This window comes from Chrysemys picta, chromosome 4, assembly GCF_011386835.1.
Source record: "Chrysemys picta bellii isolate R12L10 chromosome 4, ASM1138683v2, whole genome shotgun sequence".
Taxonomy (NCBI): Eukaryota; Metazoa; Chordata; order Testudines; family Emydidae; genus Chrysemys; species Chrysemys picta.
Genome location: NC_088794.1, coordinates 91,129,020 through 91,144,911, shown reverse-complemented (window position 1 = coordinate 91,144,911; position 15,892 = coordinate 91,129,020). Strand labels below are relative to the sequence as shown.

Genomic DNA, 15,892 nt, shown 5'->3' with positions numbered 1-15,892 from the left:
CCTCCACCTCCCACCCACAGATTCTTCTCTCCCCCTCCTTAAAAGTCAAAGGAGTGATGAACTAGGATCATCTCCCTGCTCCCACCTGCACCCCCACAGGCCAAAGATGGTAGCCTCCAAGATTCTCGTTTCCCTACCCATCAGGGAGAGAAGGCAAAGTGCAATTTCAACCCAACAGCTGCTGTGTCTTTGGCAGAACATATTAATCTGCTCTGCTAGCTCAGAGTGGTCTAAAGCTAGATCATGCAGAGATAGCAGAGTTCCAAAAAGTACACTTAGCACTCGGCTCTTGCAAGATTATAGTGGCATGACAATGTGATAGTATAGTCATCGGTCATTATCCATGACCAGAGATAGCCACAGCACAATAAACATTTTACAGTATTTTTTGTTTGCATAATATACAGCCCACAGCATTAGACAATGACTTTATTCTTAGATTCTTATCCAAAAAGTCTTGCCCCAAAGAAAGTGAGAGGAAGGAAATCTAAATTCTCAACTCAGGACTTCTATTCCTCAGGTTATTTTAGACTAAGAATGATGTGGGGATGATATACTCACTCCCAGAGGGAGAGGTGTTGCTTCTTGCACCGCTCTTTCACACCCCATCAGCAGCTGAAGCTGCATTACTGCCTTGGAATGGGAATTATACAGTAGATTTAAGCAGGTAAAAATCTCAGTCCAACTAGATTCTGATTTCTTGCAACCTTGGGTGGAGGGTGAGAGGCGTCAAGAGCTCATTTTCACATGGTTAGTGACTCAATTGCAAAAGCAAAGTCTTAGCTTGCCAATTGTAAATTCTTGGTTTCCCCCTCTTCTCCAGAGTTTATTTTAGTACACTGAAAGGATCACCCATAAAGGAGGTTTGCATCAGAACATTTCTGCCAAACACTAGATGTTTTGTGTGTCACAAAGTATAGGAAAGCCAGCTGGCCAAACACAGCCAAACTAAAACATTTTTATAATAATAGTTTTATAGTAAAAATAATAAAATAGTAACATGCCTTTTAATCCCTGGAGGATCCCAAAGTGTTTCAAAACTATACACGTATACCACCACTGAAATGCAACCACCTCAGGGGTGTAAAGTAGCAACAACCAGCTGACTCATGGCATGCTATCAAACAGTGGGGAGAAGAGAAATTTTTGGTAAAGGACACCAGAGCAAACCACTACATTTACACAAAGCGTTCTGGGATCTTTAAGTGTCAACACAGAACAGGCATGATCTTGTTTTTTAAGGTCTCATCTGAAAGACCTATAGACATTCAATAAACTGCACTGAGTTCAACGTTATCTACCTCAGAGGGATGAAAGGCTGAGTCAAACCTGCCAAGATTCAAACCTGTAGTTCCAAGAAGTCTAGGTGCTCAGACCCCCTAAACCATCCAGAGGGGATGGCATCTAAAACTGACTAGATTTCAATTTAATACATGAAACTGCTGCTGACATCAACGCTTGTCGATTTGTTTTCTCATCAGAAGTTTTGGGTTAAAGTATTTGCACAGGGTTTGGCCATTATATAAAGGTGAGTTGAAGAAAAATCTGTTTTGTCCAAAATCAAAACACATACGTCCTCCTTCTTTTCCTTTTTCTTCTTCCTGGGGTGAGAGTCAGATTCCTGGGAAGGGGCATTGAGCTCGCTGGAATATTCTCGTATTAATACTTCAATGGCCCCTTTAATTAACTGATCTCTTCTCTTTGTTTCCTCATCCAGTGCTTCATCATCGTCATTTGTAGACTCTGGTCTGGAGTTCTAGGGAAAGTGGCAAATTTAGAGAAATCAGCAAACTGTCACACTAAATCCCACTCATGTGAGAGGAAGAATTTTGTCCCAAATGGTCATTTTTATTAATAATCCTGCTAGTGCCTCTACAGTGTTTACCAAAGTTTAAGACCAGCTCTCAACTGCATCCTATTGCTCAGACCTCCTCACACTAGCAGTGCCAGAGAGGGACCACATTCCAGGGTTTTACAAGTGGAATAGCTGTAGACTGCAACAGGAGGATTGTGATAAGACTGAAACAGATCAAGGTCAAGGAAGAGACAGAGAGCAAATGGGGAGTATCAACAGCTGTGGATGTTGATCTACCATAGCTTCTGGTCTCTTTCTGTCAGGAACTGTAGATCACTTAGACCTCTTCAGTAGCTCACCTCTAAGCTTTTTATTTATTTTTTTTTGGGGGGGGGGGGGGGGAGTTCACTAGACTATCATACAATAAAAATGTTTTCCTTTTCTAATTTAAAGCAGTAAGCTGTGGGGAAAGAGCTATTTTAAAGCAACATTTCTAGAAAGAAAATATCCCTGCCATTCAAGAAGTCTCCTTATTGCTGATCATATATTTATCCTCACTTTTTTCTTCTCCAAGTGGGGAAGCAGGACAAAGGGAAACTCTGGGAAAGGATCTCCTTGCACCAACGTTATGCAGAAGTTTATGAAAAATACTTTGGATAAAGAATATCTTGCCCATTTACTGCCCACCCCACCATTTTGTTAAAAAAACAAAACAAAACAAAAAAACAAAACAAAACAAAAAAACAAAATTGGAATCTCACCTGAGAATCCAGTTGGGTGTCTCATCAAGCGATAGGTGGTGGGTAAAAGGGGGGGTAGGGCAAGGGAGGGAAGGGTCTGATGGAGCAGCAGCTAAAAATGAGGGGGAGGAAGGGTTCAGTTGGAGCTGAAGAGGCTGCCAGGCCAAAGGAGTAGACTGAAAGAACTAGAAAGCAGTGACAGGGAGTGGAGCTGAAGAGGTCCAGGGAGAAGAGGTGATCACGAAGAGGAGCTAATTAGATCAAAGCGTTGCTTGGTTTATCTCTCTCATATTAGAAGTTAAGTGTTGCAATGTATATTAATACAAAATAAATAAATAAATAAATAAATCAATCAAGAAAATGATTTCTGAGAAGAGCACTGCAACTTTCTGATCTGAGAGTGGCCCTTGCATGCCAAGGAAGGCATGAAAGGGTTAATAAGGAACTGCAAGCACTTTGATAAACGTTTAATGCATTTACTATAACTCATATTAGTGTTTCAGTGGAGGTAGTATTTCATAACTACTTACATCAATATTCCTCAGCAATTCACATTTCCTTCAGCCACCAATAATGAGAACATACCATAGTCTAATTTGTCTACATCAATGTTTCCCAAATTTGGGACGCCGCTTGTGTAGGGAAAGCCCCTGGCGGACCGGGCCAGTTTGTTTACCTGCTGCGTCCGCAGGTCCGGCCGATCGCGGCTCCCACTGGCCGCGGTTCGCTGCTCTCGGCCAATGGGAGCTACTGGAAGCGGCGTGGGCTGAGGGACATACTGACCGGCACTTCCAGCAGCTCCTATTGGCCGAGAGCAGCGAACCGCGGCCAGTGGGAGCTGCGATTGGCCAGTCCTGCGGACGCGGCAGATAAACAGATCGGCCCGGCCTGCCAGGGGCTTTCCCTACACAAGCGGCGTCCCAAGTTTGGGAAACACTGGTCTACATCATTAGAGAGATGCCAGTCAAAACTATATGAAATCAGGGTACAGAGCTTTTCTATATGGATATCAGTAGGTTTCTCAAAGAATATATCCTAAAAAGAATTAGGAATTTTCACTATAAGTGATTAAATTTATTGCCATCACATCGCAACTGACCTTCTCTGCTTTGCTACACCAAAAAAATTCACAGAAGGCACAATCCTTCCTGTTCATGTCCTACAGCTGCACTACAGTGTTAAGGTTACTTACAATCCCAGCTGTAAGCAGAGAAATTATAGCTGTTGCCAGAAGGGAAAAAGAAAGCTTTGACAGAAGTGAGTGTTCGAGTCAAACTTTCCTCCCTTAATCTAGGTTAGCAACTAGAGTACTTGCGCCATATCATAGAATCATAGAATATCAGGGTTGAAAGGGACCTCAGGAGGTCATCTAATCCAACCCCCTGCTCAAAGCAGGACCAATGCCCAGACAGATTTTTACCCCAGTTCCCTAAATGGCACCCTCAAGGATTGAACTCACAACCCTGGGTTTAGCAGGCCAATGCTCAAACCACTGAGCTATCCGTCCTCCCCCCCCCCCCCCACATGGATTAGCACTTTGTTGTTCTGAGCAATAGTCTTGTGACCCCATATGCAAGATAGACAAAATTATGTTAAAAACCTGAAGTCATATTGGTTCTGATTGGACAAAAGTATTCATATTTCCAGCATATTCTGTGTAGCTTTCTGAGCTACTACAAAGCGCTGATTGCAAAAGTTTACCAACTTTTTTGTGTTCACTATCTACAAAATGAAATTGAAAATCTACTTTGGCCAACTAGAGCTATGAATAATTGTTGCTTCAAGAAGCGAGTGCCCATTGGTATATGCCTTTGCTTGGGGGCAATTAGAGAAAAAGTGCAGGTATTTTAAATGAATGAACATGCTCTATTACTCTTGCTAAAGAGAAGCATCTAGCAAAAATGGGCCGCATTAATCTTTGGTATAACTACTAGTTTCAAGCAAGTTACACTTGTGATGAATTTGGCCCAGTAAATCCAGCACACCAAACTACCCCAGAAAGACAATTAAATAATTAAACCAGAAAATTTAGAATGAGTTAGATGGACAGTGACCCTGGTTGGATCCCCAACAGGTGTTCCCTCAAGTCAAAGATGGGGAAAAAAAAAAAAAATACCCTGCATGCTTAATGTTACATCTGCTTGTGATCTGTTCACTGCCTTATAACTGCAAAGAAATAAATCTACTTTTCTGTCTTGCATGAGTTTTAAACTATTGTGAAGGCTGCAAGACAAACTTAATTCAGGTCCCTCAACTGGCTCACGGATTTTGTAACAAACAATACATTTCTATAGGTCACTTTTTAAAAGACGTCTCAAATCTCTAAACATTAAGTTTCAGAACAGTAAGGTACAGTATAATATGTATTATTCCTTTTCAGAATGGATATAAACTGAGAATCAGAGATTCAGGCCTGGCTGATACACGGTGATGCATCAATTTAAAGCTGTGATTTTGAACAGATTTAGTTCAATTGGTGCAACTTTGCATGCAGACACCCTTAAATCAATTTAAACCTAGCTTATATTGGTTTAGCATGCCTCAGTAAATGTACAAAGGCAAGCTAAACTGAAAAACAGGTGTTTCCATTGGTTAAATATGCAAATTTAAGTGCAGACAAGCCCTAAGGGTAAAATTCTCAAAAATGCTTAAGTAGATCAGGCTCCCAAGCCCCACAAACTCTCAAATGGGATTTAGGAGCCACACTCTCGCCAAAGTCATGGAGTGAGTTAAGAGCTGAGATAGGAATAGAAGCCAAGAGCCCTGGCTTCCAGACCTAGATAACCCTGTCCCCGCCCCTCATTACATAGTGCAGGTCTCACATTGCATACCTACCCCATTGGAAGCCCTTTTCTTTGCTTTCCATTCATCTAGCTGAGCTTTTGTCTTGGCATCAACTTTAACTAGCAGCTTCTTCTCTCCAATCTGGAGGTCATGGAGTAGTCTCAGAGCTCGTAGAGTGGATTCTGGTTCTTTGTATTCACAAAACCCAAAAGCTAGAGATTGATGATTGAGATGAAAAGCAAAAAAACAATTTAACAGCTTTTCCCTTACAGACCATTAAATATCTTCCATATTGGGAACTTTGAACTAACAGGTTCTCAAACTTTTTAAAAAATATTCCAGAAATATGCACCATAAAAGGGAAAATATTTACTCTGCAAAATTTACAAAGAAATATTCACTGCATTATTCTCAAAGAATTACAAAATTTAAGATTTGGACCTTGTTCCTTTTTTATAAAGATTTAACAGGAAAAATTGCCATATGCAACTCAATTTAAATGCAAAATATTGGAGTTATATTAATTTGTCAGTATATACTTTAAAAGCTGCCTGATAATCAAAATAAATGAATCTGATCAGGATGCCAAAAAGCGACACTTACCTTGAAGTTTTCCAGATGCCCCTTGCACTCTCTTCCAACTCAAAACCAAGCCACATTTCTTGAAGGCAAAATTAAGAAAGGAATGTTACCATTTAATAAACTGTAAACAGTTGCTCACACAAAACAAGCAAAATGTACCATTCTGTGAAGGAATCAAAAGAGTAAGGGTTAATTTTGCTAAAAATCTTCTATATTCCTATTTGGTACCAGCTGAAAGAAAGCTATTCTGGTCAAACTGATTGTTCACTTTTCACACAAGTCTAATGAACATGTCATTACTGCACCATCAGTGCCCAACTTCACTGCTTGTGAATTAATCTCACCATGTTTATAGTGATGACAGAATATTTACATTACACACCAGCTGAGGATGAAGTCTAACAAACCAACCACTGCACTTACAGCTAGGAGCTGTCTTATAAGCATATCTGATGCCTTCTCGGAAATGTTGCCCACGAAGACAGTGGTAGTGGGACCGCTATTTTCATCATTTTCTTTATTCTTTAGACCAGGGTGCTCTTTTCTGGGTCCCAAGTGCTTTCCAACCATGGACACTGTGGTAGGAACTAAGACCTATGGAGGAAAAACAAAATGTCTGTATCTATTTTATAACTTACCAGAAAATGGTTTAGAGCCTTAAAACAAGGAAGAGTTGGAGATATAGAGGTGTTTCACTACTAAGTTTACAGCATAGCATGATAATTGCAAGCCAATACAGCAGGACAGTAGTTTTAAGATTCTACACGGAATATAATAAATATTGCCTATTAGATTCGAAAGAATGAAATTGTTATTTTAAAATCATTGCTGGAAATGCAAGGCAGAAAGAGGTCTAGTTGTGCAAGGAGATCACTTTTGGATACGATGTTATGAGTCATCTTTAACTCAGAACTTGCTTCAAAAATGAACAATGAGCCTGCCATCCTTTGATATACTGGTACACCTTAACGTCCTATGAGAAACAGATTCTTAACAGTTATGACCGTAAATAAAAGATTAATTCTGGCTCAAAAAAATACTCATAGCACCAAGTACAATGTCCTAATACTTCCAGACTTTACCCAGAAACCAATGTTTTACTTTATCAATCCACACCCCTCCTCTATGATAGCCTCTTTTCTTGAATGTGAAGAAGAAATGTTTTGGGAACTGGAGCATATGTATGTAGGTATGGTGCAGTCATGTGTGTGAACATCTTCCAGTCATGTTATAAAGAGGGTTTAAAAAATATATATATTCATTGTGTGCATGTGCTTATTTCTTCCTCATCAATTCTTTAAGGCCAGGGGCAGAACCTTATTTCTTCCAAGATATTGAATAATACATTTGTTCCAGCATCTTACTGCTATAAAATACATAATTTAGCATGAGTATATTCCTCTGTTAGAGACATTAGGTTTTGGACTGATTTCTTCAGCAGATTCCACTTTTGCAAGATTTTAGTAACAGCAGTCCCATTAGTTTAGATGGAAAAATAGCTAGGAAATGGCTTTAAAACCTAGAATGAACCCAGATTTTATAGTCAGAAAACAACCCTACATGCCAATAAGAATCCATGCGTATAGATAAAACCACTAAAAGCAGATTTTCCCCTCAAGGTCTCCGTAAGTCCTGAGCATCTTTCCCCTCCCACAGCATTGTAGCCAAAAAGGACTTGTTAGAACTTGCTCAGAAGCTTGTCAGCGCTGACTCTTCTGACCAGTTTAGAAGCAGTGTTGGGTGATGCACTCACCAATACGGGCTACGAAATACCTCATGGCACCCTGCAGGCCTAATGATCTGGTAAGCAAGAGACCAGTCAGCCAACCCTGATGTTTTGCACAGTAGTGCAGAGTATTATCACGAGGTCATCTCTAAATTACTTCATTTGAGATAGAAAGTTCAACTTTTATTTCTATTTGCAAACAATAACTGTTTCAATTTCTAGCAGTTAGCAATTTCATATACATCCTTTTAAAACCTTGCCCAGCTCAGAGTTTAATATGTCAATCAGTCTAATATTTAACACCAAGCTTTTCCTTTCATGATTATGAATGTTGTTAATGAATTGGGGGCAAATTACATACAGAGTAGTTTCAATCAATAAAGCATGTTTTGTACACATTACTTTGCCCCTACTCCCAGTACTACTTACCGTTGGAGCAGGAGCCATAATACCCATTGGTACTGGAATCATGGGGGTCCCTGAGAGAGACAGAGAGAATATATCAATGTTACCCACACACACTCTAGAATAACAAAGACAGAATACACCTGAGCCAATCACTTATCATTGTATGCCAGGAAAAAGTAGTAAGTAACACTGTTGTGCAGACATGCCTGCAAATCAGCGAACAAATTCAGAGCAAATATGAAGTTCACAATGCATACTATGCTCACTGTATGGATAGCTCTTCAACATTTTCCTATCATTTCTGTTTATTCTTGTCATACCACGTAACACCATGCATACAGTACAACATCCAAATCTTGCACTGAATACAGAATTAATTTCCTCCTGGGCAGCTCTATGATATTCTGTGTCGTATCTTAGTTCTTTAAAAACATTAATGAATTTATGTTGACAAAACCCCTGAACCACAAGGCCATTCTCTCTCTTCCTGAAGTTCACTGGCTCATTCACTACACACTTTCCAACTTCTCCAACAAACGAGGCCTTACAGACCAACAGCCTCATTCCCTACTTGATTCATTCCCACAACATCAGTCCTATGCACTCAATAAGGCAGGGGTCCAGTGGGGGGGAAAAAGTATGTGGTCATACAATTAAAGCCTGTATCAAAATGCATATGTACAAGAGGGCCAAACTAGGGTTGCATGGGCAACTTTAATTCAGGCATTTTGTATGTGCGTGTGCTTGAGTCTGCAACCTTGATGTTTATTGTAGTAAATTACATAACAAGCCAGGGGTCGGCAACCTACAGCACGCGTGCCAACCGATTTTGAGTGGCACACTGCCTGCCCGGTGAGAGGAGGAGGAGGGGCCGGTAAGCGCCACGCTGGGGGAAGAAGCAGGGGAGGAGGGAAGCTTGGCTGCCGCAGGACCAAGCTCCTGCCTCCACAGGGGAGAGTGGGGAAAGGGGGGCGAACCCCAGCCCCACTGCCCACCCGCTCTCCCCTGAGGGGGCAGGAGGCAGAAGCTTGGTCCTGCGGGCAGCCGAGCTTCCCTCCTCCCCCGTTTCTTCCCACAGCTTGGGTGCGTTGCAGCCCCTCCTCCACCTCCTCCCTCTCCCTGCCGGCAATAGCCCTTGAGAGGGGGAGGGGCTGCTCCCTAGAGCAGGCAGAGAGAGGAGGGGAAGGGGGTGGAACAGAACATATCCCTCCCAGCCCCCTGCCATGAGCCGCTCAGGGCAGGGGGGCTGGGAGCACCCCCCACGAGCCGAGCACCCCAGCCCTCTGCCCTGACCTCACCCCCAACACCCAGCCTTCTGCCCTGCACCCCCAGCCCCTCTGCCCTGAACCCCCCCCACACCCAGCCTTCTACCTCCACCTCCACACACAACCCCAGCCCTCTGCCCTGAACCCCCCCCACCCATTCTCCCTGCACCCCCCCCCACACACACCCAGCCCTCTGCCCTGACCCCTGCACACCCCCCCACCCTTCTGCCCCTGCACCCCCACACCCGCCAGCCTTCTGCCCTGAACCCCCACATCTCCACTGCCCTCTGCCCTGACCACTGAACCCCCCCAGGTCTGGAGTCCCGGCTGCCGGCCCCTTGCCAGCCGGCGTCCTGGCCACAGGCGCCGCTCAGCCCGCTGCAGGCCTAGGTGAACAGAACCCCAGGCTGGAAGCAGGCTGAGCAGGCTGGTAGGTGTAAGATCAGCATTTTAATTTAATTTTAAATGAAGCTTCTTAAACATTTTGAAAACCTTGTTTACTTTACATACAACAATAGTTTAGTTATATAATATAGACTTAGAGAGAGACACCTTCTAAAAAACAACAACATGTATTACCGGCACGCAAAACCTTAAATTAAAGTGAATAAATGAAGACTCAGCACACCACTTCTGAAAGGTTTGCCGACCCCTCTAACAAACCTTCGGGTTTTTTTTTTAAGCAGATGAAACTATATTGACTGCGTCTCTCCCTCTACCCCAAAATGGGTCATTGGAACTTTAAACCCACAGCATGCTCCACTATTACCTGACCTAATGGAGTAACTGTAAGCAGTAAAAGGCTGTTGTTATCTCTGGTGTCTCTCCCCAGCTCCGGGCACTCTGCAATAGCGAGTGAGAGGAAGAGAGTCTTGCGCACACGCCCAGCCCTGCTACCTAATCCAGGTGTGGGGCAAGCAGGCTCAGCCCGATCCAGCTGTAGGGGGTAAGAGGGTTCTGTGTGTGGCAATCTGGATGCCAGCAGCTTGGTTGGGTGTCTGGGGGATCTCAATGCACGGGGCTTGTTGGGGGGTGCCGAGTGCAGCAAGAATGGGACTCTACAGGGGGGGATCCAGGTGCAGCTGGTTGGGGCTCAATGGGGTAGGGATAGGGTGACCAGAGAGCAAGTGTGAAAAATGGTGAAGGGGGTGGAGAGTAATAGGCACCCATAGAAGACAAAGCCTCAAATATTGGGACTGTCAGTATAAAACTGGGGACATCTGGTCACCCTAGGTGGGGGTCTGGGTGCAAGAGGATTAGCAGAGTGATCCAGGTGCAGGGAGGGTGCGGCTTGGCAGGGGGGTTGGGGGGGGGTTCAGGTGGATAGGGGGCAGTTCCCACAAAGTGAACCCTCCTCCGCAGCTGGGGAGCGATGGGGACAGGAAACGGGAGCGCTGAGCCTCCTGCAGCTGCGGGAGGTTCCCAGGGATGGGTCTGACCCGGCCCCAGGAGCAGCACGTGCTGGAGAAGAGATGGCGATTTGTGTCTCCCCAGGCTGCTCCCCATGCCCAAACCAGATATGCCTACTTGGGACTGCTGTCTGGGAGGGGCGCATGAATCAATTATTCTGCAAGGAAAGAGTAAAATCCGGAGGGGACATTAATTCTGCGCTTGCACAGTGGCACAGAATTCCCCCAGGAGTAGCAGTCTGGTCAACACAAAGGAGCTGTGTGTGTATGGAGTACACCCAATACTGACAATCAAGACAATTTAGCTGCTAAACTAACAAATCTATACTGAGCATACATGAACTGTAATTTTTCAGATGCTTATAACTTGATCATATTTAGGTGAATTTTCATAGGGAGAGCAAAAAGGCACATTCTGACACCATGACGAGACACATACACACACTTCCTTGCCAAAATTTCACCCCATGTCCATTGTAAAGTATGAAGGTGCTAGAGCTTGTCATTGAATCAGCTGTAGGATCGTTTTTAAAATGCAGCTAAAGTTTGGCAAAACACCTGAAAACAAGTAACAAAAAAGTATATGGCAATCTTAACTATAGGTGTCACTATCTGCCTGTAGTATTATTCACAGAAGAGTAGAGAAGTGAGAAACTAGTGTCCCCTCTTTAGGGGAAATAGGTGTTATGCCCACACACGAGTACATTAGCGATGCAGATCACACTTTCCGGTTGCAAGAAAGACCATGATATTTTCAAAATCCTTCTCTCTTCCTGTTTATACCCCCTATGGATTGCTACCACTTAAACAATGAATTTGTTTTGTATAAGGTCTTCGTCCTATGTGGTAATAAGCAGACCTTCAAATAACAGAAGCTTATTTGTCTCAAGCATATAGATCAAACACTTTAGAATAGATTCTTTAAAATGCCATTGCGAAAGAAGGGAGATGGTACTCAGGCCATACTACAAAAAAAAAAAAAAAAAAAAAAATAGGCTTTATAAAGTCTTGAAATAGCACGCAAACATGTCTACACACTCAGGACACAGTAATGGCAAACAAATTACAGTTCTGAATTTCACTACAAAGCTTTCAGTGGCAGAATGTGTTTATTTAATCAAGAAGTGCAGCTTCAGCAGAAGAGAGATAATATCCTGTTGATCTCAAAAACTTTTATTTAAGTTTTAAATAATGTAATGCAAGAAGGGATTGGTGGGTGTGGGGGGGGGGAGGGAAGGGGTGCATGAGTGTTTTTATATTCTACAAACCATTCCAGAATTACCCACTAGGACATAAAACTGTGTTAACATTGATAGCCATATATGCAGTTCAGCCACATGGCTTCTGAAAATATTGTACTCTACCAGACACCAGTGGATAACCCATACAGCCACACACAGGGTCAGCAAGGCATTTTCTATAGTCCATGTGCTGTGCAGCATTGTGCAGCAGTACTTAACTGCAACATAATGCAACAGCTGCTCTCACCCTTCTCTCCCACTCCACTCAGCCTCCAGCTACTCCCTGCTCCAGCTATGCAGCTGAAGTGCAGAAAGAAGAATGTGCTGTTAGCCTGAAAAAGTAAAGCTTCTGTCTTCAGATTGAGGCTGGCCTGTGCATTGGGAATGAGAATAAAGAATGAGCAATCAATGTAAGAGAAACTTACAGAATGCTAGCCCAATGATTAAGCACTGGGAGCAGAGGAAGAAGAGACACTGGAAGGGGAGTAAATGGAAGCAGAGGGAGAGATTTAAAAATGGAAGAGAGACTGGGAAGCACAATAAGGAGACAACAACAGAAAATCAGAAGGAAAGGAATGAGAGAGAAATTTTAATGTTACGACAGGTTTAGCAGAGGATTTTAACTTGCTTTTTGCATAAAATGGGCTTATAAGAGTCCAGTCAAAGCAAGTTTTACCCAACACACACAAAACAGGTCTAAAAATTAGGCACCATGAGGTACTAATAGGTGTGTCTTCACCGTGTGATAATGCCAGAAAGGGCACACATTCTCATATGAAGCAGTATTGGAATAGTTATCCATATGGCCTACTGACATCTGTTAAAACATAGAACAGGATATTTAAGTTGCATCTCTTGGAGGAGAAACATGGCCCACAGAGTTCAGTTTTATTTTAGGCAGTTATATATGTTCTTAGAAAGTTATTCCAAAACCATATGTGCAGCCAGTAATATCTTCCATCCCAAGGATCCACCTTGTTCCTTATGAAATCTCAGAACACTCCTCATGCCTCCAGAACATTTTGCTTGCCTAGAAAGCTAGAGACAGAACTAAACTCAGGGCTCCAGAATTACATACAGAGTACAACAACTAGGCTAGCTCATCCCCAACTTCTTCTATGTTAGGGGATCTCATGGTCCCAAAAGTTGCCAACCTTGATAGGAAATATTTAGATGTGACACAAGGATTAAAATAAAATCTGTGTTTTGCAAATTGGACTAGATTGTAAACTCCTTAAACTATAACCATGTCTTCACACAGTGTTTAGCACAAAAGGGCCCCCTCTTGATTGGGGCCTCTCAGCATTACAGGCAGTCCTCGACTTTACGACGTTCAACTTATGATGAACGGCACTTACGACGTTTCTGAATTGACACCCTGGTTTGACTTATGACAATTGGTTTAGACTTTACGACACTTGGTCCTGCAATGGAGTGTATTGTGGTTCCGAGTTATGATGTTTCGACTTACGACACAATTTTCAGGAACCAATTGTGTCGTAAGTCTGAGGACTACCTGTACTGTAATATAAATTGCAAGGAAAGGTTCTCAGTGTGCAAATTAAAACCATGGCCAAGGGACTGCTAATAGGCTCTGTAGCCTTTCACCTATGGGTTCAAGTTCAAAACAGGCTAGCAGCTACTAAAAGTTGCTGCTATATTTCCTAGCACCCCCCCCCCCCCCCGCCCCCAGGGTATCCAAAAGTGCCTTCCATCGTGTTTGGGTTACCATCCAAAGGCTGTTACAGTGACCTATTTGAAAAAAGTTGAAAGCTGCAGTCCATTGCCAAGTAGATAGGTGTCAAAACCCAGCATCACAAACAAATTACATTGGGAGCCAATCTCAATGGAGAGAATGAGGAATAACTAGACACAGAAACTGAGCTATTCTCACCTTAGAAATTTTAATTTCTGGTCAGAGAAACATTGGGCATAACAATGGGAAGCTTACTCATATTGTACATTTCTATGGATAAATAGGGTCTTCAGCCTTAAAATACCTGTATGCAATTGCATAAGTGCAAGAGTGAATACAAAAGGTTTAAAATTTAGTACAGGAAAAATTCACTTGGTTCCATGGTGGTTCTACTTGCTAACATCACTTACCAGGAGGTACAGGTGGAGGAAAACCAGGAAATTGTGGAGGTGGAATCCCAGGTGGAAGTGTTGGGATTCCCATAGGAGGGCGATTCAAGTGAGGTGGAAAAGACATCCTTGCAGCAGCAATCTAAGGGGGGGGGGAGGAGGGGGGGAAAAAAAAGATAGCCTTAAAATTATCATCTATTCAAAGTGGATGTGAACGGATAATCACCACACTAACTCTGATTTTCATCCTTTTAGGGACTGCCTGTTGGAAATGCAAACTTCAGTTTTATGTTCCCTTCCCCCAATTAAGCAATATGCAGCAGTAGTGGAGACTTCTTTTCTAATAGCGCTATTATTAAACATGAAAGTCTTGCCTTTTAGGATGGACTGATGCAAGAGATTAAACTAATTCTTTATGCCAAACATTTCACAAAGAACTGTTTGTAGATAACGAGCTCAGAGAAAATACAATATGCACACAGGAGTTACTTTTCCAATATCTAAAATCAAAAATAATTTCAGAACAAAGTTTTGCAAATAAGCCAACTAGCTCTCCTGCACAGATGAAGTGGTAATGTATTAGATGTTTGAGAGTCAAGTTACCGAGGGTCAGAATCCGCATTTCCTGACACTTTGCTAAAAGCAATATCTATTAGTGGGACAAACACCAGGAAAATTCCTAACTTTGAACACAAAGGGTTGATAGGCCATGCAGAGGGTTCTCCGGTCTATTTTTAAACTTGCCAGTTCCTATGTTTGCTGGTTCAACTTGGCTGGTAGCTGATGAGCTGAAGAGTCAGCATGCTACCTACCCATAACAACATTCTAAAACGCATTCACTATTCAGACACAGTCACTATCTATATACACACTTACAAGAGACCACTTACAGTTTGAAAAGTGCACACGCCTCCTACCAAAACAGAAGGGAGGTATATACTCTTAGTTTAATAATAGTTGTGAATATAATTGCTAAGATAGTGCTGAAACTATCTAAAAGTTAATCTAGCTTCTTATTCAAATATCTGGTCTTTACAGATGAAACTGGTGTTAAAAAAACAAACCAAAAAACCCCCATATGCTCATCAGCATTATTTGCATGTTATCTGTTTGAGCAAATACCCTACCATGAGCCTATATTCTTAAGTAAATGGGTACCACAAAGTCAGAATGCCAGACTCAGCCACTATCCCTGAATCAACAGGGTCCCAATCCTGCTGGAGGTATGTTTTTTGTCCAGTCTTAAAAATGGGTTTCGTTTAGCAAGAGTTGGTTATAGAGAGATAATTTGGGGTGGGAAGGTGTCCCCCAAGTGCAGGAGCCAGAATGAGCAGGATGGTGCAAGAACTAGATGTATGGGAACAAGAAACACTATCTATACCCCACTCATGTTGGAGCAGGGAAGTGCACGAAACAAGAGCCATTGAGCCTAGGAGTACCTCCCATACATGGGAGCAAGCAGGAAACATGGTAGTGCTAGGATGTTAGCACTAAAAGCTAATACCACTATCTACCATAACAAGAGATACAGACAGACCTCAGAGTCTAGAGGAAGGAGTTACATGTGATATTAGAATTCAGAACCAAGATTATTTTCACAGAGTCTGGAAGAACTATGGAAATAAGCAGGCGTGTACACCAGGGCCAGCAAATCCAAGCATATTTGGTGGTGTTACTCTTGAGCTCACGTCAAATATACCTCTAAGCAGGAGCAGAAAAAAAAAAAAAGCTATTTCTTAAAGTTCAGTTCCTACTATTTAAAATGGAGCACTATGCAAGTTTAGTATTTTAAGTTAGCCAATTAACAAAAGATTCAAGTAGAGACAATGTCTCTTTAACTGGCCAAAGGGCATCTAG

At 42.5% G+C, this 15,892-nt stretch overlaps 2 protein-coding genes across 5 annotated transcripts in view; one reads left to right on the top strand and one right to left on the bottom strand.

Annotated features, from left to right (window-relative positions):
• The window catches only part of LOC101948090 (uncharacterized), a 44,524-nt gene extending 34,373 nt beyond the window's left edge, over positions 1 to 10,151 (top strand). The window contains exon 3 of the transcript XR_010600631.1: positions 10,133 to 10,151. The gene's annotated coding sequence lies outside the window, so the exon portion shown is untranslated. The remainder of the gene's footprint in view (positions 1 to 10,132) is intronic.
• The window catches only part of RBM25 (RNA binding motif protein 25), a 39,327-nt gene that overhangs the window by 17,679 nt on the left and 5,756 nt on the right, over positions 1 to 15,892 (bottom strand). For 2 of the 4 annotated variants that reach the window (XM_005284593.5, XM_065592983.1), the window contains exons 2-7: positions 14,057 to 14,177; positions 8,057 to 8,106; positions 6,325 to 6,495; positions 5,923 to 5,980; positions 5,371 to 5,531; positions 1,574 to 1,756 (exon numbers count right to left, since the gene is read on the bottom strand). In XM_005284593.5, the coding sequence (XP_005284650.2) occupies positions 1,574 to 1,756; positions 5,371 to 5,531; positions 5,923 to 5,980; positions 6,325 to 6,495; positions 8,057 to 8,106; positions 14,057 to 14,162 (729 nt within the window). In that variant the 5' untranslated portion in view covers positions 14,163 to 14,177. The remainder of the gene's footprint in view (positions 1 to 1,573; positions 1,757 to 5,370; positions 5,532 to 5,922; positions 5,981 to 6,324; positions 6,496 to 8,056; positions 8,107 to 14,056; positions 14,178 to 15,892) is intronic. The other 2 variants (XM_065592985.1, XM_065592984.1) reach the window with 1 other exon arrangement.